Consider the following 23,401-nt stretch of genomic DNA (forward strand, 5'->3'; position numbering starts at 1 on the left):
TATTGTTTTAGCCATACTATTTTTGTCATTTTACTGAAAGTGGACGTAGATGATATAAATTGAAGAGGAAATGTGTTAGAACTCACCATGTCCCGTGTTGCAGATAAACATCAAGCAGACTGAGATCACACTGGGAGTCAATGCTAGCATCATGTCAGCGTTGATGAGGTTATATTATGTCACTTGACATGGACTCGCAAGCAGTAAACGTTTTATACCAAGTGATACGACTCTTCAGAAGAATTGAGAGTGCAATCGAAGAGAGATAACAACCCGTTTATAACGATTTTAACAGGACCTTGAAACAAGTACAGCATCATGGAAACTAGTGATCAGCGTTCCTTTACGATCATTGCCGACGAGCCTAAGGACAACTCGATCAAGAACTGGCAACAAGTTGAACAACACCAATAAGCTGTTTAGATTGATGAGAGGATTACACGGTGTATGATGTTATTGCGAGTTAACACTGGGGTATTTAGATTGAGAAAAAAGGGATTTCGAAGAAATGACCACAGAATTAAGGCCAACGGATGTAAATCAGGGTTGTAGAAAACAGATTGGCCCATAGGGATACGATAAATGGACTCAAAGTTCACCAGGTAAAGTCCGACAATAAAGGCAACCTCCCGTAGGATATAGTCGTATGGACTTCCGATCAATCACAGTTACAAAATGTCATAAAAACGTTGTTGTTGTTGTTGTTACTGATGTTGAGGGTCGCACTAAATACCGACAACTCACGACCCCTCACGACAACTCACGACAACAATTTTTAAATGCACTTTAACAGAACATTTGAACATAAGTCAACAGTTAAATATATGCACAAGAGTCATATGCACCCATATCACTTTCAAACTGTTGAAAAAATTGTATTTTTTTACTGTAAAAAGGGTGTTTTTTACCCCGAGTTTAGTAACGAACGGTAATATCCGCCATGTTGTCTTTCAACGCACTTGGACGATTTTATTATACCGCAGGGGTGATACAATATGCAAGATGATTATTTACCCTTTTAAAAATGTATTTCATGGAGTTTAAAACAATATTATATTTAAGTTTCCCCTTTTAACTTCGAATTCCAGAGTGGCGGCTTAGTTACTAACAAGAAAGAAAAAATCAGCAGCTAAAACCAAAACGAAAAATAATACTCAGCCCTCAGAAATCATATCAACAACATTTACATTTCAGAGATCAGGTTCTGTATCAGTTTATTGGTCAAACTCAGTGCCGTTTGATTAAAAGTTATAAACATTCAGGAAAAACAAGAAAAAAGCATACGTTGAGATGTGACTTCATTGGTTGTTATTGAACGATGATATCGCACTCAAAATGATAACAAAATAGTTTGAGCTATAGTTATATAAGTTATAGACACTTGTAGTATTCCTCTACTTTTATAAGGACTTTATTTATTGGAAATTGGGTTTGACTGAGCCCCTCTGTAATTTGCGCACACGTGTAACCACGTCTACTACTACATACGTTATTAAATACTGCAAACCAAATCACTTCTAGCAATTGCTATTGCCGAGATTACTAGTTTATATGACTAGATATACAATAAATTGGTTGAAGTGACTCTGTAAATTATAAACGACGAATACATTTAGCCGAGTTGCAGAATTGTGAAAGTTAAAGCGTTTTAGGCCTACTTGGAATGTTTTTAAAGTTCATTTGTTTGAAGTTCAACAAGTACTCAAACAGGAAACAAAATTGCTTCCATTGAATAAGACGAGCAAGGAAACAAACTGTTTTTCATAGAGCCTAACTTCTCCAAAAGAGTTATTCAAGTGGTTTTACCAGCAATTTCAATCTTGGTTTCCTTTTATAATATAAGTTCCTCTTTTCCTTAGTTTTTCCTACATTTTGTATTGTCCTCACAAGTACTCTTTCAACAGCTTGGCAACCATCATGTCAACAAATTTGCAATATGGGGTTATATTGTTTTTTTTATGTCTTACTCCCGAAAGGTTAATCTGATCCCACCTCCGAAATAAAACCCACAGTGGTCACACTCCGTAAACTTGTACCTCAGGCCTTTTGTATTATCGGTGTTTTCTGATCACAGCTGTGGACATTGGTCGAAGCCTCTACACAATCAGAGACAGGAGGATTACTGTTTTTACCAGCAGAAGAAAGTGGAACCATCATCTGGGAGCTACCCTTTCTAGAACCTTTTAGTCGTCTAGCCATTAGAGTTGATATTGTGTATAGATAAGGGTTAATGGAAGAGTTTATTGGTAGTACAAAGACCATCGTCCATGCGTACGTTTCTACGGGGATTGTCACAGCTCCAGTCTGCGACAGCAGTCCCATGATGATGATCGGCATCCAGCAAGCAAAGTCGGTTCCTACGATTAGAGCCATCTTGATGGCCATCTTGACTTCTTCGTCGCGTGCCTGTTGCCTGGTGGCGCCCTTCGAGGAATGTCTCACGGAGACGAAAATGCCGATGTAGCTTGCCAGGATGACTAAGAAGCACACTAGGCTGACGACGATGAAGAGGAAGATTGCGTAGTAGGATGCTGGGGTCTTCTCACCCAGTTCATCGAAGCTGAACGTGTACATAACGTCTTCAGTCTCGTGCCAAGAGGCTTTATAGTCTGACTTAGTGGCCAATGGCAGACCAACACAGACGTCTGACAAGCCGTAGAAACCCTTTACGTACTTCTCGATGATGTTCGGCAGTAGACTCAAGAACGCCGATACAACCCATACTACCACAACAGTGACACGAGCGGAGGCTACCCCAAGCCGAAAGCTACCGAAGGGGAACACTACGCATAGAAACCTATCCACGCTGATCACGGTAACAATCAACATGGATGCCACGCTCGCTAATACAGAGATGATCCCAGCCGTTTTGCATATCGCCGACGAACGCCACTCAGTTGCGTACAGGAAGTAGTCCTGCCCGAAATAGCCATCCGCGCTGCCGATCATAATCATGTAGACCCCCATGAGCAGATCAGAAATGGCCAGATTCATTATTAGAAGAATTTGAATCTTATTTTGTGACACGTGTTTCCTCTCTCTGAACCGCCATATGATGACAATGATATTCCCAACCACGGCACTGAGTCCAAGGATCCAAATGAACATGCGCAGAACCATCTGACGCAAGAGACCCTCACAGGTAGCGAACGGTGAGGGCGGTGTTTGACACTCAGTACTGGTATTCAGTAAGCAGCAAAAACGGTGATCATCCGCAGTGCTGTTTTTCAAAGAGAAAACAAGGTAAGTGTTTTGAGTTAAAACAAAATCCTGATTAAGAGTTGTTTGAAAGCTAATCAGCTAACCATCCGATGTAAACCTTTACCATGCTGCCTCCATCTTGGTGATGTTCCTCGTATCGAATAACAATAATGACTGTTAATAATCATCTTGCAATTAGGAACCCGGGGTCGATTTCACAAAGAGTTAGGGATACAAATTGCATGGATAGTCCTTAGTTAGGACGAGTATTAACTGGTCCTAACTTGAGATAAGACTAGTCCTAACTCTTTGTGAAATCCACCCCAGAGTTTTTTTTTTCTTTCTTTTTCTTCGAGCCTCGGTTGGGTGACATTGATGATATCAATGGGAGAAATTCAAGATGGCTGTACCGCGATAAAGGTCTATGAGACCGATGGGCTCGAGCGATGCGGAACACTTATGTGTAATTCGTAGTAAACAACTGCACCGTGTCTAGAGTTTTAGATGGTAACATCATAGAGGGGAAAATACAAAGTTACTTACAACGAGTGTAGTGATTCTAGACCGTGGAACATATCCAGACCCCAGTCAATCACCTCGACATCCATTGTGACCCTTAGATTAAAGGCGATATCAGAATCCAGTTAATATAAGATAGAAACCTGTTTCCCGTTATTCATACCCCATTGACTTATTGTCCATCAAAGAACCTGTCAGAAATCTGCCTTCCTGTTCCTACACGATTCGGGGAAATCGTGCATTTTCTATCGCAGCCCAAGGATGTGGGACCATCTTCCTCAGAACATCAAGCAATCTACTTCATTAGCAAATTTCAAAACTTTGCTTAATTTGTTTTTCCAAAGGCTACTGTACGGCGCTACGAGCAATGACTGTTTTACGATAAATTTAACTAATGGTTGGTTGATTGATTGATTGGTTGATCGATTGATTGGAGTCTGCTGACGAGCAGAGTGTGGGTTTGAATCCCCATCCTGGTTCTTGTGTCCCTGAGAAAGATAATTGCTTTGTCCTTCGGATGGGACATTAATCCGGGTTCCGTGTATTAACATTTATGATTAATAAACATTAAAACATGGCGGCCGCCCAAACGCCGAATCGCGAATATAGATAATTATGACAAGTGCACATATATTTACACGTATGATTTGTAGTGTAAAGAACATTATCGTGGCCACCGAACTCAATCTCTGACCTGTTCAAGGGAGTGTGGGTTCGGGAGTCGTGACACTTGTGTCCTTAAGCAAGACAATTAACCACTGATTCGTCCTTCGGATGGGACGTAAAGCTGTAGGTCCCGTGTGTTGTTATTACAACTATCAACTCACGTCAATCCCAAGTACAGTTACACACTTGAGTGTGTGATAGTGCGACTATCTTCAATTATGAAGGGTGCACTAGAAAGGGAAGACAAAGAAGAAGGAGAAGAGTGCAGAATTCCACCTTTGTGTTTCATTTTTCAAGCACTATACGGTTTTCCTCATCAGGAAATCACGAAATATTAATCATTAGTATTTAAATACAAATGTACTTACATATACAACTCATGGATACTGGAAAGTCCAATGAAAGAACCTTGTCCTATTACAGTCAATGGATTTTCAGATATGTCTCTGCAATGCAAAACAAAAATGGGAAAACTGAAGATTTTTTTTTACTGTTTCCCCCCCCCCCCCCCCCAAATTGTGTATAGATAATATGGTGCAGATACACGTTTACGCCACCATTATCTGCAATCAGATTACCCTTTGCATCTTAAAGGTAGTGGACACTATTGGTACTTACTCGAAATATTTGTTAGCATAAGATCTTACTTGGTAACGAGTAATGGGGAGAGGGTAATAGTGTGAGTAGGAACGGCTCTCTCTGAACTGGGGTAGTTTTTGAGAAAGAAAACATTTTCCACGATTTTTATTTCGAGACCTCAGATTTAGAATTCGAGGTCTCGAAATCAAGCATCTGAACGCACACAACTTCGCCTGACAAGGGTGTTTTTTCTTTCATTATTATCTCGCAACTTCGACGACCGATTGAGCTCAAATTTTCACAGGTTTGTTATGATAATATGTATATGTTGAGATACACCAAGTGAGAAGACTGGACTTTGACAAATACCAATAGTGTCCAGTGTCTGTAACATTAAACAACACACTTTCAAATGAGCCCAGCGGTCGATTTCAACTAATTCTTCCTAACTTTACTTAGAACGAGTTAAGTTTCTTTTAGACGTTGAGCGCTTTGGACCCTTCCTATGGGACGATTAATCCTAGAATTTCGTGAGAATTGGCTGCAGCGCCTTTAAACTTTGATTTTGCGTCAGTCCGACTCATTTTTTGGTCACATTGATCCAGAATGGATCAGGCACACGGGGACCGGATCCGGGTAAACTCTGACCAGAAACTGTTTTTAAGCCATCAGAAACTTCTTATAAAGCTTGTAGGCTAAACACAACATGTTTTAACCCACCACAACTTTATACTGTAACACAATCGGATGGGGATTTTTAATAATGTACTTACAAATTTAAAGTACTACATATTAGGGAGGTTTAGCTGCACGTCATTCGAGCAAAAACTTGAACGCGAACGTCAAAAACATTTGGTGTATAACAATCACGTTTTAAGAATAAGTGAAGTTACGATTTCTCACGTCGGGTTCGTACGTGCAGACGTCATTCGTGAGCATGAAATAAGACCAAAGTGGTGACGTCACCTAGAAACGACACAATTTTCTGACGTTCACGTTCACGTTCACGTTTTTGCTCTCGTAACGTCCCTAATGATTGACTGTGAGTTTTTCAAAAGTATCTTAAAACTAATTTACTTACAGGTACTGAAGTCTGAATAATCCAATAAATGAATGGTTCGCCAGAAAGGTAATTCGGTTCCCGTCAAGATGGCTGTCATGTATCAAAACATAGAAAGGTGCAATCATTAACACAATTAAAATTGTAAAGGTTCACTCAGTAAAATATATGTGGCAGAAACCAGAGCGTCGGCCTCATTAATATTCGGTACACTATAAAAACTAGTGTTTAGGTTTAAAAACTAACACTTTCGTGCAACAGATTTCGAACGCATCAAAGGGTTTTGGTTAAACACGTAACGGTGTATAGGGCCCATGAGTTGTGGTTTTCGCCCATTTTCTTAGTAAAGGCATTATACGTTTTTTGTTTGACGCGTCAGTCGTTTACATTGTGTTCAGAATGTGTTTAGGAAGCGCTGTAAAGGTGTGCCGTACATGTTTCTAAACACACGTGTTTAAGTTTGATTTTGTATGTGGCTTTACTAAGAAAATAGGCGAAAACAACTGCTTAAGAACACAACTCATGGGACCCTATACACTTTTACGTGTTTAACCTTAACCCGTTGACGCATTCGAAATCTGTGACAGGAAAGTGTTCATATGGTGTTTAGAACTTGTTTTTACAGTGTAAAGGCCTTCCTAAATTATATTTAGAGATTTTGTTGTTTTAATATATATATTTGTTTTACACTGTATGATATTGTTGTTGTTGTTTTTTTGGTTTGGACGCATCCACCAGTGCCTATCCTTCCGAGTTAGACCCTGATATGTTGTAGGTGTGTGGCACCAATTTGCAGGGAACCAGTCCACGATACATGTACGTGTTGGTATTTGGGCTGGTATGTTGATTCTGATTGTCTGTGAAATGCATTTCTAAGTGTTAAACAGTTTTATGAATTTCGATCCTTGTGTTGTCGGAGTGTGGGTTTTGGGTCTCTTTCGCTGGACTTTTGTCACTTAAGAAAGGGACTCTAAACATGATTGTCACTTGTGACGTCAATCTCTACGTCCTCTAAGACGTCATTCATCACTTACAGTGTCTGCAACTGTCTGAGCGGCTGAAATACACCTGGCACCAACTCTTTAATCTTGTTCTGCCCCAAAAATCTGAAGAAAACAATTGTTTCAGTTAAAAGTTTAACACCATTCCTAATGGCAATTATGTGTACAATTGTGAACACACAATTTTTGATTTCAAACCTAAAAATCAATGTAACCAAAATGAGAATTGGGTGTGAAATAGTTTGGCAGCAGCTTTCCTCAAAGATTTGAAGATTATTCCTGGTGCCTTTTCTAAGATCCGGCATGGGCTCCAGCTCCGGTTTGGGCAGCGTCATCTCTTTGTTTGAGCAGTGTGCACGTTTTGGCGCTGTGTTTCCAATAACAACATAATCCCTATAGGACGAGGTCTGAGAGAAGCAATCTATGTATATCGCTCGCTTAATTCATTCATTGTTTCTGTCATCCAAATGAGACAAGTACGGGTTATGGTGACTTTATGGCGACAAAAACAACAACAACAATAACAACAACAACAACAACAACAACAACAACAACAACAACAACAACAAAAACAACAAAAACAACAACAACAACAACAACAACAACGACAACGACAATGACAACTGCAAAAACAACGAAAACGACAACGACAACGACAACGACAACGACAACAACGACAATGACAACAACAACAACAACGACAACGACAACGACAATGACAACAACAACGACAACGACATCTATAACGACAACGACAACGACAACAACAACGACAACAACAACGACAACAACGACAACATCAACAAATAAAACAGAATTAAAAATAAAACAGTGAAACTTTACTCACAGATGTTGAAGGCTTCTTAGACCCCGAAACGCACCGTGCTTGATTTCTACAATGGTGTTATTTATCAGATTCCTAAAACACACCGGAAAGAGATTACTAAATGAACCAATTTTAGGTAAGTGACTAAACAGTAAAAATCAATGGTAACGTTGAAGAAATGTTCAATAATTGTTTATACCCGGGGGTATCAACAACGCTGAGGAAGAATCCATTTTGTTTTAAAGTGGGACCCAAACAGAGACCACATTAATGGGAAACCATTGCTAGCCAAATTGCTTCAATGTGCAGATTTGCTTATACAATTAATTGAGCAAAACCTTACGGTGTAGATGTGTTTTAGCCAACTGATATTATTTGTTTGGGTTAAGTATTCGTTTTGGCGAAGTATTTTACGAATACAAATCACTATGAAGCTTTTGATTCGACTTTGGAAAGAAACAGCCAATAAGATAGCTTTAACTGTGTACTTACAACAGCTGAAGGGAACTGAGATCTACGAATACATCCGCTGGTAATAAACTCACTCGATTCTCCTGTAAATGTCTGGGAAATAAGGAGTAAAAATGTTTCATAAAAACAAGTATTAATAATAATAATAACTTTCGATTTATATAGCGCCTAATAACTATCTCTTAATTCTGTAAGCGCTTTACATTAGTGCCCTGTCATAGGGCCAATAACATCCCTTTTTAATGTTTCTCCGCTCCCTTGGGAGTATACAACCTGGGCAACAGTTTATATCGCTCCAAAGGCTTTTTCATTCACAATATCAACCTCTACCCTCGCATGTACCCATTTATTCCCCTGGGTGAAGAGAAGCAATTATAGTATAGCATCTTGCTCAAGGACACAAGTGTCACGACCGGGATTCGAACCCACACTCCGGTGAAAACGCACCAGAACTTGAATTCGATGCTCTTAACCACTCGGCCATGACACTCTATTACGGACATGTCTGAGGTCTTCTTATGCATTGAAACTGAAATTTAAAATTAAAATGTTGAGACTTTTTGGCCACGCTTGGTGGCAGCAGACTTATGAAATTATAAAATTGCAGTGTTTAAAAAAAAATGTACACACACTCAGAACTACGTCAACAAGCAATGACAGTTATGTTGACATGAGCGAGCAGCGTGCTTACTACTCTTAGCGTGTATACCCTACTTATACGAACATGTTTGCCAAACAAAATGACTGCCATGTACGTAACGATTACGTATAATTATATGATGTACGCATAAACACCAATGTGTGTGCATGTACACTACAGTTATCGTGTATTATACGATAACTACTTTGAATCTTGATGATGGCTATCCAGTTACGGCTACGGAATGGCGATACCTACAAGGTACGTGCACGGTGTTTATCGTGATGTAGCCTATAGGCTACATAACACCTTTATATACGTTTTGACTTAACTCTGCCACCCGTTCTGTGTATATAACTGCTCCCTACATTGGTGCAAGTGATATCAATGACATAAAGGACGCCCAGTGCTGCATTGGCGATAAGGCTAATAGTGGGGGGGGGGGGGGGGGGGGCAATGTACACCCGTGGAAATTTCATGTTAATTTATGGCAACCATTGTTAATTTATCGTGCATGTATAACGTTCGTGTACGTACACTACAACTGTTGTGTATGTATACGATAAAAGGTAGGCCCTAGTTATGGTGTACGTACACTATACGAGTTGGATTGTTTCTGTTTTTATGTGACGTCACTAGCTTTGATAATAATGTCTGCGCTGACAAATCTCTCAATCGCCTCAGATTAATACATTAACTGTCCAACTTACAGTTTCTCCAGGTTTTTCAGTCCTGAAAATGCACCGACAAGTAGATCCGTGATCAAGTTTTCTGAAAGATATCTGAGTGCAAGGAACAACGGAATAATGAATGAGCTAAAATCATTAATAAGTAATAATTAGGGTATAACCATACCCAACAGTGCATGCAAGAACCAAACTTTATTAACCGACTTGTTGTTTGTGTTTTTCTATTTTGTCTTTCATCTTAAACGAACGATTTCCAATGTTCAAACTTACAAATCCCGGAGCTGTTTCATGTCTTTGAACGTCAGTGGCTGGATTGTGGCTATTTGGTTATCATAAGCAATCCTGGAAAAAAAAAACTATGAATATTAATAGATGCATCAATCAAGGTACCCGCAACGAACATCATTGCGGTGATTGGTACCTTCTGCGAAAATAGAAATCGAACTGCCTCTTCTATGGCCTCCGGCGATCTCGGTTGTCTATTTTTTTTTCTTTTTTTTCTTCTTCGTGTTTTCTCTTGAGTATTTGCCAAAAGTTTCCAGTGCCTTAAGATATGTTTTTTGTAAAACGACACTTTGTTAAAAAGTTATAATGTCTGGGTCAAGAATACTTACAAAGTGTGCACATAATTCAGCCCCACAAAGGAATCTGACTGGAGACGACTAATCCTATTCTCTATGAAGCTCCTGTCAAAACAACAGAAAACAATAATTTTTATTGCCACTTCATCGATACGTAAATTATTATATTGTTAGCTTTTTAAGAGGTAGTCATTACATGGTGTTACCGCAAACCTTTCTATATTCTAGCTTTTTAATTGTTTTATTCATACTTTGTATGTTTTGCCTCAACGGCTGTCCATAGTTCAGCTTGTGAAACGTTACATTAGCTGTGGATTTGTGACATTATGCCTTTTCGAAACTGGGGATGGCCTTATAGGCTCAGGCTAAAGTCCCGGGGTCTTACACGCTTGAATCCCTGTGCCACAAATACACGCTTTGAAAAGAACAGGTGCATAAGAAGCCTGGAACACAATCCGTGCTTTCGAAAAGTTTGCGTTTTACTTTAAGAAAGAAACTTCCTCGCTAAAAGCCTTTGCAGCAGTTCGGGTTACTATTTGCCAAAATTGATTACTACTTGTTAAATGGAAACTGCTTACTTTCTGACCAACGTTCAATTAAATTTGTGGGTGTGATCTCGCCATCGTTGTGAAGAGATTGCCAATTCTATGATTGACATTTAAAAAAACTAAAGCCGAAGAAGTACATAATGAACAAAGTTGACTTAAACTTACAGAATTTTAAGATTTTTGAACTCGCTAAAATCCAAATGAAGGACATCTTGTACTGAATTGTTATGAGTACTGGTAGAATTATCTCCTTGAAGGTTCACTGCCAACCTGCATCAAAATACATAAAGTAAAAAGGGAAAGACTCTAGGTCAGAATTTTCTCATGGAAGAACAAGTCCTCGTGAAACTTGTTAGTCTTTGTTCTTAAGCTTTCTTGCCAAACAAAACCCGGTGAAAGTGTTGTACTGGGACATTATTTGTAAACATTGTGTTCTTCAAAAATTTGAAGAAAATCACGTCAAGCAAGCAGGCAAGCAAGCAAGCAAGCGAGCAAGCAAGCGAGCAAGCAAGCCAGCAAGCTAGCAAGCAAGCTGGCGAGCAAGCTAGCAAGCAAGCTAGCAAGCAAGCTGGCGAGCAAGCAAGCCAGCAAGCTAGCAAGCAAGCTGGCGAGCAAGCAAGCGAGCAAGCAAGCCAGCAAGCTAGCAAGCAAGCTGGCGAGCAAGCAAGCGAGCAAGCAAGCCAGCAAGCTAGCAAGCAAGCTGGCGAGCAAGCAAGCGAGCAAGCAAGCCAGCAAGCAAGCTGGCGAGCAAGCAAGCGAGCAAGCAAGCCAGCAAGCTAGCAAGCAAGCTGGCGAGCAAGCAAGCGAGCAAGCAAGCCAGCAAGCTAGCAAGCAAGCTGGCGAGCAAGCAAGCGAGCAAGCAAGCCAGCAAGCTAGCAAGCAAGCTGGCGAGCAAGCAAGCCAGCAAGCTAGCAAGCAAGCAAGCCAGCAAGCTAGCAAGCAAGCTGGCGAGCAAGCTAGCAAGCAAGCAAGCCAGCAAGCTAGCAAGCAAGCTGGCGAGCAAGCTAGCAAGCAAGCAAGCCAGCAAGCTAGCAAGCAAGCTGGCGAGCAAGCTAGCAAGCAAGCAAGCCAGCAAGCTAGCAAGCAAGCTGGCGAGCAAGCTAGCAAGCAAGCAAGCCAGCAAGCTAGCAAGCAAGCTGGCGAGCAAGCTAGCAAGCAAGCAAGCCAGCAAGCTAGCAAGCAAGCTGGCGAGCAAGCAAGCAAGCAGGCAAGCAAGCAAGCCAGCAAGCTAGCAAGCAAGCTGGCGAGCAAGCTAGCAAGCACGCAGGCAGGTAGGCACGTAGGCAGGCAGGTAGGCAGGCAGGCAGGCAGAGAAACAAATAAACAAACAAACAAACACCCCAAGACCAACAAACAAGGAAAAGGAAACTAATGTTAGTTTTGACCTACTCACAGATTGATAGTTTCTCTGGATACCCAGCTTGCCGATGCTGCGTTCCATGGAGCATTGACGCAGAAGACTATATACCCACCGCACATACACTGAGCTGGGCATGGTAGATCTGCGGAAATACACCATCAAAGAGTAAGTACTAGTCCTAACTTAGGAGAAGTCCTAGGAGATGTTAACAACGTGTGGCTAGTCCCTTAGTTAGGTCGAGTTTACTCGTCCCAACTCAAGCTCTTTGTGAAATCCACCCAGAATCATTACTTCGCCCCTTATTCCCAACTTGTGTTGCTACAACTAGGTGGTGGATGTCATTTGATTACAACGTTATTCCAACAATAAAGTTCATATTAATTTTTAGAGAGACATGTTTCAGAGTAAAGAAACACAATTAACTGTTTTCCTATAAAATAAATAAAATAATAAAAAACAAAAAAAAAACACGGTTTATTTAGAGAGCCATTTTTGTAATCAGTTGATGGAGTTTAAAACTAACGGACAATATTATTTGAGAATTTCCTCAGAACTGTGTTCGAAAATGTATTGATTACTATTGACATATGTAGGTCTATTGACCACCCCATACATTACTGGTTCACAAAATCCATGACACCAAAGTTTAAGTACTGTTTATGGCTGTATAATTGCTTAGATGCTAAATTTGTTTCCCTAAGAAAACACGTTCATGTAATTCAAAGCAAGAAAATGATTTGTTGGTGCATTATTAGAATTGTGGAGTGTCATGGCCGAGTGGTTAAGAGCATTGAATTCAAGTTGAGTGTGGGTTCGAGTCCTGGTCGTGACACTTGTGTCCTTGAGCAAGATACTTTACTATAATTGCTTCTCTTCACCCAGGGGAATAAATGGGTACCTGTGAGGGTAGAGGTTGATATTGTGAATGAGAAGCCTTCGGAGCGCCACGGCAGCTCGGGGGGAGCTGAGAAAGATAACAGGGATGTCATTGGCCCAATTACCAGGGGATTAATGTAAAGTGCATTGATACTGATATTGTAAAATGCGCTTTACAAGAGTGTGTCATTATTATTATTAATAGATACTTGATTTTGTTGTACCGCATAGAATTGAAAATACTTAGGCGCGCGTTGCTTGGAAGGTGCATGCTGGTCTAGCTAGTGATCAAATTAATTGATCCTTATGTAGACCAACATGCACCCGATTTAACAGTTAGCGCTCGCGCAATGGGTTTTGCGAAAAGTTCAAATTCTACTTTCATGGTTGTACATACCACATCCAAGCTCGTCCCCACGACCAGGGCAGTCGTCGCTCCCGTCGCAAACTGAGGTGAAGTTGGTGCATGTGTTAGAAGTCGGACAGGGGAACGGTAACGAACATGAGTCGTTGTCCGGTATCTCTACACAAGTGGAAATTAAACAATACATAAATAAACACAATAATTAACTATTTAATCTAATTGATTTGGCTGTGTAAATATAGTAATATGTATTTTAATATATGTATGATGTTGTATAGAGATACAGCAAGGGGTAAAGCGGCAACCCCGGTGTATTCTTGAAATGAGCGACCGGAACTCTGTGGATAGGGGGCCTATAGGTGGGGTCCAACTCCCGGGGACTCCCAAGGGCTGTGTATTACACGGGGATAAAACATAGTGTGAAGACGGTTTAAAGTTTTTGTTCACAAACATAATGCGTTTTTCTCTATTATCTTTTAATCCATATTTCGCTGGATCCAGATGTATATACATCGTCGGGCGAGCAACAGATGCTTGCGCGCATTGTAACGTATCGAGTTTATACCAACAATACACATTTTGGAGAGATTGGTTTTAACTTAAAGTTCACTACTTATAAAGTCGACACAAAAGTGGGATTTGAAACTTTGTGGGGCTGTGTGGTTGTGTGGTTGAATACTAACTAAGAAAGGATTACTTTTATTTGTTTTTATTAATACCACTTATGTACATGTCCTCGATTCCCTATGCTCTTTACGTTACGCACCTTTGCTCAGGTGATCTGTTTCATCGTATCCGAAGTATTTTAATTAGTTCCGTTTTCTGCGAAGGCGGGAATGCTAAACGGAAATTCACTCAAATGAATTTGGTGCTTGTTTGGGATACAGTCTAATGATGTTTGCGGTAAGAGCCTGCAGATTAAATATTGCCCTTGTCTTTCTCTTTTCAGTGTTCAGAAAAGAACCGTAGGTTAACGTAGGTTAACGTTTTGATCAGTTTGCTTTTATCGCCTTGTCCTGAAGACAATCAGATCATGCTGATCGAAGCGTTGAGTCGTTTTAACCAACGGTACTTTCCAGAACACTCACGTGTTAAGGCACCCCCTAGTAAATCCCATCTGTGCAAATAAAATACAAACCTGTATTTCGAGTTAGAGAAGAATATGACACCCTAAGAGCCATCATTGCATATAAGTAAAGTACGTGCACAAAATATCTGACAAAGTATCAGCTTTTCTAGTAAAATTGCGGGTTACTCTTCACGGGCTGCAGTTATTCCTAAATAAGCCGGTGATGTAAATAACTCGACGTTTCGACTCGCATGTTCTGACTTCGAGAAAACAATCAGAGCGTGATCGAAATGTCAATGTTGCCACACACATCCGGTTCTTTCCAAAACCACTACAACTCAAAGCGCAATATTCAATCTGCATGGTCTTTACCGCAAACCTTAATAGATTGTTAACCCAACTATGCAGAAATAAAAGGGGGAAAAAAAAGAAAAATTAAGTCTTATCATCACTTTAAACAGAATTCATCTGAATGAATTTCCGTTTCCCATTCCCGTCTTCGCGGAAAACGAAACAAATTAAAATACTCTGGATACAGATGAAACAGCTCGCCTGAGCAATGATGCATAAAAGTGAAGAACATCTGGGACTCAAGGTCATCAGTGGTAATAACTAAAACAAGTGAAGATGACTGGAAAAAACACAAGTGGAAGCGATCGACTGAACTGGTATTGCAGGTTACATCCCCGAAGAATCTGCCCCCCCCCCCCCAACGCAATGGCGAACTATGTATAAACTTCTTCTGATAGCGCCCTCTTTGAAATCCTGGCTGACAACAGAATGATACCCCTTTTTACATCATGTTAACCAGCAACCTTGCCTAATGTTGAAGGCGGGGAACACGACCACCTGGACCGCATTGCAATCTAAGTCGAGCGTGCCACCTATTTATATCTTAATCATCCTGTCTCCATCTTGGTCATGTTCCTTGTATCGAACAACAATAATGAAAGCTGATAACCATTTTGCAATTAGGAACCAAACTAAATTGTTCTTCCTGCCTCGGTTTGGTAACATTGATATCAATGGGAGACAAGATGGCGTGATTTAAGGCACAAATATTTTTATTCGATGGACAGAATAATATTTCAATATGAAATTGGAGTAAATAATTAATTAATTATCTGCTATGATTTACAACCATGCCGTGTTAGTTTCTATGCTTCCCTATCGCGTATCACTACACGACCATCTGCTACAAACATCTTCATTAAAATAGTATGATAACCTTTTCGTGTTAGGTTTGGGCAAATTTGTTCCACTCAAAGTTATTTGAAATGTTCACAGTCGGTTTCCCTATAGTGTGTATTAATTGATTCTTTTGAATAAGTTTGCACATTAGTGTCTGTGATTTGGTGCATCTTAGATGTTTGTTTGTTTGTTTGATTGTATGTTTGTTTGTTCGTTTGTTTGATTGTCTGTTTGTTTGTTTGTTTGTTTGTTTGTTTGTTTGTTTGTTTTTTGTTTGTTTGATTGATTGCTTGCATGTTTGTTGTTTCTGTTTTTGTTTATCTTTATGTTGCTGCTGTTGTTGTTGTTGTCGTTGTTATTGTTATTGTTGTTGCTGTTGCTGTTCTTGATGTTGTTGTTGTTGTTGTTGTTGTTGTTGTTGTTGTTGTTGTTGTTGTTGTTGTTGTTGTTGTTGTTGTTGTTGTTGTTGTTGTTGTTGTTGTTGTTGTTGTTGTTGTTGTTGTTGTTGTTGTTGTTGTTGTTGTTTTTGTTGCCGTTGTTTTTGTATATACAAGCTATATATTATTATTATTATGATTAGTTTAATTAAATATTTGAAGGATACAAAATATGAACATAAAAAATGTCCTACTTACTACAGAAAAACTCGTCGTCTCCCAATGGGCAGTCTTTGGCATCGTTACAGACCAGCCCGGGCGGGATACAGTGCTTTGCCGATCCCAAGCAGGGGTAGTTATTGGCTGTACAAAATACACTCTCTGCAAAAGACATTGGACAAAGCATAACGCAGATAGTTAATACGAATTCGGAACAGGGAAGCATTATACCGACTCCTACGATTGGAATGCAAGCTACTTGGCGGTCTGTTTTAGAACACACCTCGGTACCCCATTTCAAATGCATAATAATGTATTATTGTTAAGATAAACATTTTGCATATTAATTAAATCCATGTACAGCACTTGTATCACAATGCCGGATAAGGGTTATCTTTGGGGATATATCGACCCAATGATATTTATAGCCTACACCAGGATGTTCAAATAGCACTAATTTCTGCCAACACAAGGGTGTGAATTTAACATCCATCAAGTTAATTTCGACTTACTCTCGGTTATTATATCCTACAGGCCTGTATGGTGTCGTTGTAACCCCCTACCCCCCCCCCCCCCAGTTATTTCAGTGTAACGTTTATCAACATCGTATTGTGAAAACAAATCGAATAAAAATACAACTCTATTGAAGCAACTACACTCTTTTACTAAAAGCAAACTTTATACTATACTGCATTTCATGATTAACGTTTTTTTTTTTTTTTTTTTTTCTGAAAATGCAAGGTTAATCTATACCTCAAACATAAATAAAAGGCCCGCCAATTGTACTGGCTTAATATTTCTTGAACAAAAGGTGAACCGATGAGTTATTAGTGTGTTCACTGTCAACTGTTGATTTTTGTTTTAGATAATAATGTGTACACACTAAACAGATTGTCATCTGCAATAAGTGAGTGTGTTGACATGGGGCTTTCAATAGTCCCAGGGGCCTACTTGCCGTTATGAAGTCAATACTAGGCCTTACTAATAATGGACCTTTACTGACAGAAAGGGATTTACAGTCTGTCATTAGGCCTACTTGATCAAACTAAATTAAATATCAACTTAATTGCTCCATTAAAGCAATCGCACAACATCGGTAAACAGCACTGCCAAAGGCCCACACTTCGTGTATCGCAACTTATATAAATTATATAAAAAACAAATCTGTGAAAATTTAGGCTCAATCGGTCATCGGAGTCGGGAGAAAATAACGGGAAAACCCACCCTTGTTTCCGCACGTTTCGCCGTGTCATGACATGTGTTGAAAATAAATTCTCTATATCGAGAATTGATAATTGTCTTAATGTTTTCTCAAAAGTAAAGCATTTCATGGAATAATATTTCAAGGAAAGTCTTTGAAGACATATGAGCCGAGCGTATAGTACCACACTTTAATTGGTTGTCAAGTATGTAAATTCCATTTTTAAGCTGTTGCTATTTGGGGAATTTTGTTTCGGTTTTTAACTGTATGACTCATATCTAAGTCTAAAGGGAATGGTATAAATTTATGAATATTATTAGTTGTATTACTAAAGCACTACACGTTGGTTATTTATACTTAGCTAAAACTTCCGAGTTCAATTAAACCGGGTTCCGGATCCCGTTTAGGGGTCAAAATTACCCGGGGCTTAATGCGTCAAGATGGCACAAACATGGGTCAAACTTATCGAAACGTGTACAATTCATATTAAGGCCCCCATGCTTAACCATTTGTCAGTCTGAACAAGAAATGGGTCACTGAACCCGGAATTCTGTTAATTGTTGACCCGGAAGTGTTCTTTTAGAGAGAGGAGCAGGATACAAAATAATTTCCAGGTCATTTTAGAGCTAAAGAACATTGGTAATGACTCAAAATAATCGTTAGCATAAAATCAACTAACTCGTTAACGAGCAAAGGAGAGCTGTTGGTAGTTTACAATACTGTGGGAAATGGCTCCCTCTAAATACAACGTAGTTTTTGAGAAAAAAGGTAACTTTCCGCTCAAAAATATCAAAAGACTTCAGGCCTGAAGCCCTTTTAAGCATAAGAGAACACAAATTAATTGTGCAAAGGGCTTTTTTCTTCTTCGATTATTCTCTTGCAACTTCTTCCAAAGGTTTGTTATTTTATTTATCTGGTCTTTGCAACAATTACCAAAGCTGCCTAGTGCTTTATAATCGAAACTTATGTTTTATTGCATTGTCATTTAATAATGCGTTTTTCCCCTTCCGTCACCCAACTTCACCATGACCAAGAAAAGAAAGCATTGGACTGTTTGAATACCTTTAGTAATTATCAAAGACTAGTCATCTCATATTTCTCAACGTAATACAACATTAAACCTGTGAAATTTTGAACTCAATTGGTCGTCGAAGTTGCGAGAGAACAATGCAAGAACAAATCAAGCTTATCTCACAAGTTGTGAACTTTCAGATACTTGAATCCGAGACCTCAGAGCTGAGGTCTCGAATTGATACCAAATATTTTAAGTGAGAAATTTCTGTTGTTTTCCCCTCGAAAACTACGTTATGCAGAAGGAGCCGTTTCTCAAAACGTGTCATGCTATTAACAGCTCTCCAAAACTCGTCCAAGTAAGTTTTTATGCTAACAATTACTTTGAGTAATTACCAATAGTATCAAGTGCCCCACAACATTTTCCCCACTAAACTGTGGTTACTTGGGTCCATAAATTTGAACCAATATTAAAATAGGTGGAAATGGATTAAATCGGCAATTCCTCAATTTATTGGGAAGATTGAGTTCACCGGAGTTCACTTTGGTAATAAATTGCTAATAATATTTGACTTAACTTAAGATACGTTTTTCTTTTAAGCCATTTCAAATCAAAAGACTTCAGGCCTGAAGCCCTTTTAAGCATAAGAGAACACAAATTAATTGTGCAAAGGGCTTTTTTCTTCTTCGATTATTCTCTTGCAACTTCTTCCAAAGGTTTGTTATTTTATTTATCTGGTCTTTGCAACAATTACCAAAGCTGCCTAGTGCTTTATAATCGAAACTTATGTTTTATTGCATTGTCATTTAATAATGCGTTTTTCCCCTTCCGTCACCCAACTTCACCATGACCAAGAAAATCAAGCTTATCTCACAAGTTGTGAACTTTCAGATACTTGAATCCGAGACCTCAGAGCTGAGGTCTCGAATTGATACCAAATATTTTAAGTGAGAAATTTCTGTTGTTTTCCCCTCGAAAACTACGTTATGCAGAAGGAGCCGTTTCTCAAAACGTGTCATGCTATTAACAGCTCTCCAAAACTCGTCCAAGTAAGTTTTTATGCTAACAATTACTTTGAGTAATTACCAATAGTATCAAGTGCCCCACAACATTTTCCCCACTAAACTGTGGTTACTTGGGTCCATAAATTTGAACCAATATTAAAATAGGTGGAAATGGATTAAATCGGCAATTCCTCAATTTATTGGGAAGATTGAGTTCACCGGAGTTCACTTTGGTAATAAATTGCTAATAATATTTGACTTAACTTAAGATACGTTTTTCTTTTAAGCCATTTCAAATCGGCTTGCAACAGATTAGGTGAAAAAAAAAACACCCTTTTAGCACAAGCGAGTAGGCACAACTGGATATTTCTGGACAAAGATGACAGTGTATTGCTAATCTGAATACTGATAAATTGAACTGTTAAGTTGAAGGGTTATCCTTTGTAATCGCACGAAGCTCCTCAAGTAAAAGGTCATTAATTTGGTTTCCCTTGAAGTTTAAGCCATTTCTTCAAAAAGGAGACTTCTGTTTATAAATAACAATACCCCTTTGTCGGCTTATTTGAAGAAGAAAAAAATTACAGCGGAAGTCTTAAATAAATGATGCTAATATATTACCCTATGACACAAAGGGTATAAATTATAGCTTTTATTTGAATACTATCAGTTCACTAAGGTATACAGATTACGTTTATCCAAGGCAACCAGTTAATGGCCTATAACTTATGTAATTATAACTGTGTTCTTTGTTTATTTATCATACCAAAGTGAAATCCTAAAACACTGTCTTCATTACAGATGGGACCAAGTAGAGAAACAAACATATTATTTCTTGAAGATATACAATCAAAATGGAGGGAACTCACCCACGGTTGTAGCTAAAGCTAATAATATGACTAATACCGGCAGCATTTCTTGTACCATCTCCCACTGTACACAGTACAAGTTCGCGTATTAGACCTTATGACGTTCACTGCCTCAACCTGCTTTGATTGCCCCGTGCTGTCGTGCATCCAAGTGCCGAGGCTTGGGCCGCGCCTTCGTGCAAAGTGGCAGGCGGGCTTTTCGTTTCGCGCCCAGACGACAAGTCGGCTTTCAAACAAGCCTTCCGTCAACCCCAGCTTTCTTTCTCGTTCGCTCTATTCCGTTCCCTGTTCAGCCCTGAATTAGAGTTCGTCAATCATGAGGGACCACATTATTTTCATTTGTCACGGATCTGCCGAAAGGTGTCTGCCAACGGCTGTTGCATGCTCACAGCTTTTGTTAATGAAGCAGTGTGCCGATCAGAGGCAATCAGCCGGGGAATGTTGGTCTTGACGTGGTTTTTCATTTATGATAACTTGACATAATTTTGAAACAGTAGAAAACACTCATCCATCAACGACAAAGTTTCAACTGATAAACGAAACCCAAGATTGACTTTAAAGTGTTTGGGTAATTCTGTAGGACGAAAAACACAATGTCCAAATATTTGAGACGAAAATTATTTACGTGTCGACATTTTACCCATTTCTAAAAAAAACTTATCCCCTCATCATCAGCAAGTAATTTTAAGGTTACGCTTTCTACTATCATTATCTTCAAACCGTGTAAAGTTTAGTGTAAATCTGTGGACATTATTGTATGTGTGGCGAACACTGTACCCAAAACCCTCTAACAATACACTGCTGCTTTGGAAAACGTTGGTTATTTTATAAATCGAGTTTGTACACAGGCGCGCTCTTTAAGGGGGCAACATGACGAGGCAGCGTTTTGGGATGACGTATGCATGCTTTACCCATTGGATGCCCTTTTCAATAAAAACGTCTTCTGGTGTAAATTTAGACGTACCGGAACATCCAGTCTGGTTTGTGGATTACGTGTGTAATGATGCAGACTCTAAAAACAGCCGCAGCGCCTTCCCCCGATGACGATGAGCACCACTACGAGACTATACCACAGACGACTGTTGCATGTTCAAACTAACGGAAAAGCTGCAGCTGCAATTTGCTTTTTAATGATTCTTTCCGTTCATCAATTGTGTTCATTGTGGCCCCTTTTCGAAACCACGGCTTCAGCTTTGGATTCGGCTTCAGGCTCCGCCCTCTCGCCCTAAAGCCCTGAGCGCGTACGCGACAAAATAACCGCGGGCCAAGCAAGCCGTGTGTCGACTCCAAAGCCGAAGCCGTGGTTTCGAAAATGGCCTATGTTTTACTGGTATCTAAAAGAAATATTCTACAACTCAATTAAATTCAATTTATTTCCGGAGTAAATAAATTTCAACACTTAACGAAGCAAAGCAAAACAATAAATTAAAAGGAATTGCGTGAGGACACTATGTCAAATTGATATTTTGCATATTTAAGTCAATAATGAATAATTATGAATAATTCAGAACAGTGCAATAATTAAGGACTTAATTAAACTGAGCTGCCTATTTCTCAAAAGCTGCATGTTTCATCCTCATCAACTCTAGAAATGGTATTGGAAACCTACTTAGAGGTTTGTTGAGTTCAAACCTCAGACATTAAAGGAACACGTTGCCTTGGATCGGGTCGAGTTGGTCTTTGAAAAGCGTTTTTTAACCGTTTGTTATAAAATGCATATGAGTAGAAAGATGTTGTAAAAGTAGAATACAATGATCCACACAAACATGCCTCGAAATTGCACGGTGTTCCTTTTACCTCGTCGACTAACACGGTCTGCCATTAAATGGGAGTCAAATTTTTGACTCCCGTAAATGGCCGACCGTGTTAGTTCGCACAGTAAAAGGAAAACCACGTAATTTTGAGGCAAGCTTGTGTGGATCATTGTATTATACTTTTAAAACATCTTTCCAACCATATGCATTTTGTAAAAAAAAACGGTTACAAACGCTTATTATAGACCAACTCGTCCCATCCAAGGCAACGTGTTCCTTTAATATACGGTGTTTCCAACCATGACGTCAAGCGTCCCTGGTCCCGTCCTATCCCTGCTCATGTGAGTCTGGTATCCGACGCAATGACTCACACAAACATTTTTGTTTCCTCAGTTTTAAGTGTAGAAAAAGACAGACCCCGCCTCTCCCATTGACCCATTCAACTTGAATAGGTTTCAATGCACCTTCACCTATTATCAGGGTATTACCGCAAACCTTTCCATATCGTATTTCCACCATGTTTCAAATCCTACTTTTTTTACCTCATCTGTTTCTAATCGGTCGTTGTAGATTATAGGGTAACGCTGTTCTAAATCACAGCACTGAGTGTTAATCAACAATCCATATTTAATTGCAATTTTTACATGACTTTGTAATGAGAGATGTATACCCCTCTCTTGTAAAAGAGTGGAAATTTCACTCTCTTGTCCCAGTCCGAGTGGTGTCAGTTTCTTTCCTTTGGTAGTGAAAGTCAATCTGTGTCACTCTTTTTGAGTGAAATTGAAACGAACTTCACTTTAAATTGAGTTGAAAGTTTCCGTCTTTAAGTTCACTCTAGAAAGAGTTGTCCGTCCGCCATATGGCTCTTTGCAAGGGTATATGGCGGACAAAACGAGTGGTTTTTCATTCTTTTACATTAAAGACAGTGGACACTATTGGTAATTGTCAAAGACCAGTCTTCTCACTTGGTGTATCTCAACGTATGCATAAAATAACAAACCAGTCATCGAAGTTGCGATATAATAATGAAAGAAACAAACACCCATGTCACACGAAGTTGTGTGCTTTCAGATGCTTGATTTCGAGACCTCAAATTCTAAACTTGAGGTCTCGAAATCAAACTCATGGACAGTTACTTCTTTCTCGCAAACTACGTCACTTCAGAGGGAGCCGTTTCTCACAATGTTGTATACTCTCAACCTCTCCCCATTACTCGTTACCAAGTAAGGTTTTATGCTAATAATTATTTTGAATAATACCAATAGTGTCCACTGCCTTTAAGAGAGTAGATGCTCTTTTCAAACATTTTGTGGGTATTCCACGAATG

The 23,401-nt window shown here is 39.4% G+C and overlaps 1 protein-coding gene across 1 annotated transcript; it reads right to left on the reverse strand.

Moving 5' to 3' along the window:
- Positions 1-1,182: 1,182 nt before the first annotated feature.
- Positions 1,183-20,543, reverse strand: LOC117299065 (G-protein coupled receptor GRL101-like). Its single transcript, XM_033782468.1, has 15 exons — positions 20,321-20,543; positions 16,277-16,399; positions 13,415-13,540; positions 12,175-12,283; positions 10,947-11,051; positions 10,267-10,338; positions 9,923-9,994; positions 9,674-9,745; positions 8,345-8,416; positions 7,874-7,945; positions 7,060-7,131; positions 6,047-6,118; positions 4,755-4,832; positions 3,745-3,816; positions 1,183-3,220 (listed from the first exon to the last, which is right to left on the reverse strand). The coding sequence occupies exons 1-15, from the start codon at positions 20,376-20,378 to the stop codon at positions 2,038-2,040; spliced, it is 2,358 nt and encodes a 785-aa protein (XP_033638359.1). The 5' UTR covers positions 20,379-20,543; the 3' UTR covers positions 1,183-2,037.
- Between the last annotated feature and the right edge of the window lie 2,858 nt (positions 20,544-23,401).

This window comes from Asterias rubens, chromosome 14 (genome assembly GCF_902459465.1).
Source record: "Asterias rubens chromosome 14, eAstRub1.3, whole genome shotgun sequence".
Classification (NCBI taxonomy): domain Eukaryota; kingdom Metazoa; phylum Echinodermata; class Asteroidea; order Forcipulatida; family Asteriidae; genus Asterias; species Asterias rubens.

Bases quoted from the DNA above. Each gene is read 5' to 3' on its own strand.
- LOC117299065 (XM_033782468.1), bottom strand. From the start codon at position 20,378: ATGGTACAAGAAATGCTGCCGGTATTAGTCATATTATTAGCTTTAGCT. The intron at 11,052-12,174 runs GTGAGTAGGTCA...ATTTTGATGCAG, and splicing joins TCCAGAGAAACTATCAATCT to GTTGGCAGTGAACCTTCAAG. The intron at 3,817-4,754 runs GTAAGTACATTT...CTTTAATCTAAG, and splicing joins AGTATCCATGAGTTGTATAT to GGTCACAATGGATGTCGAGG.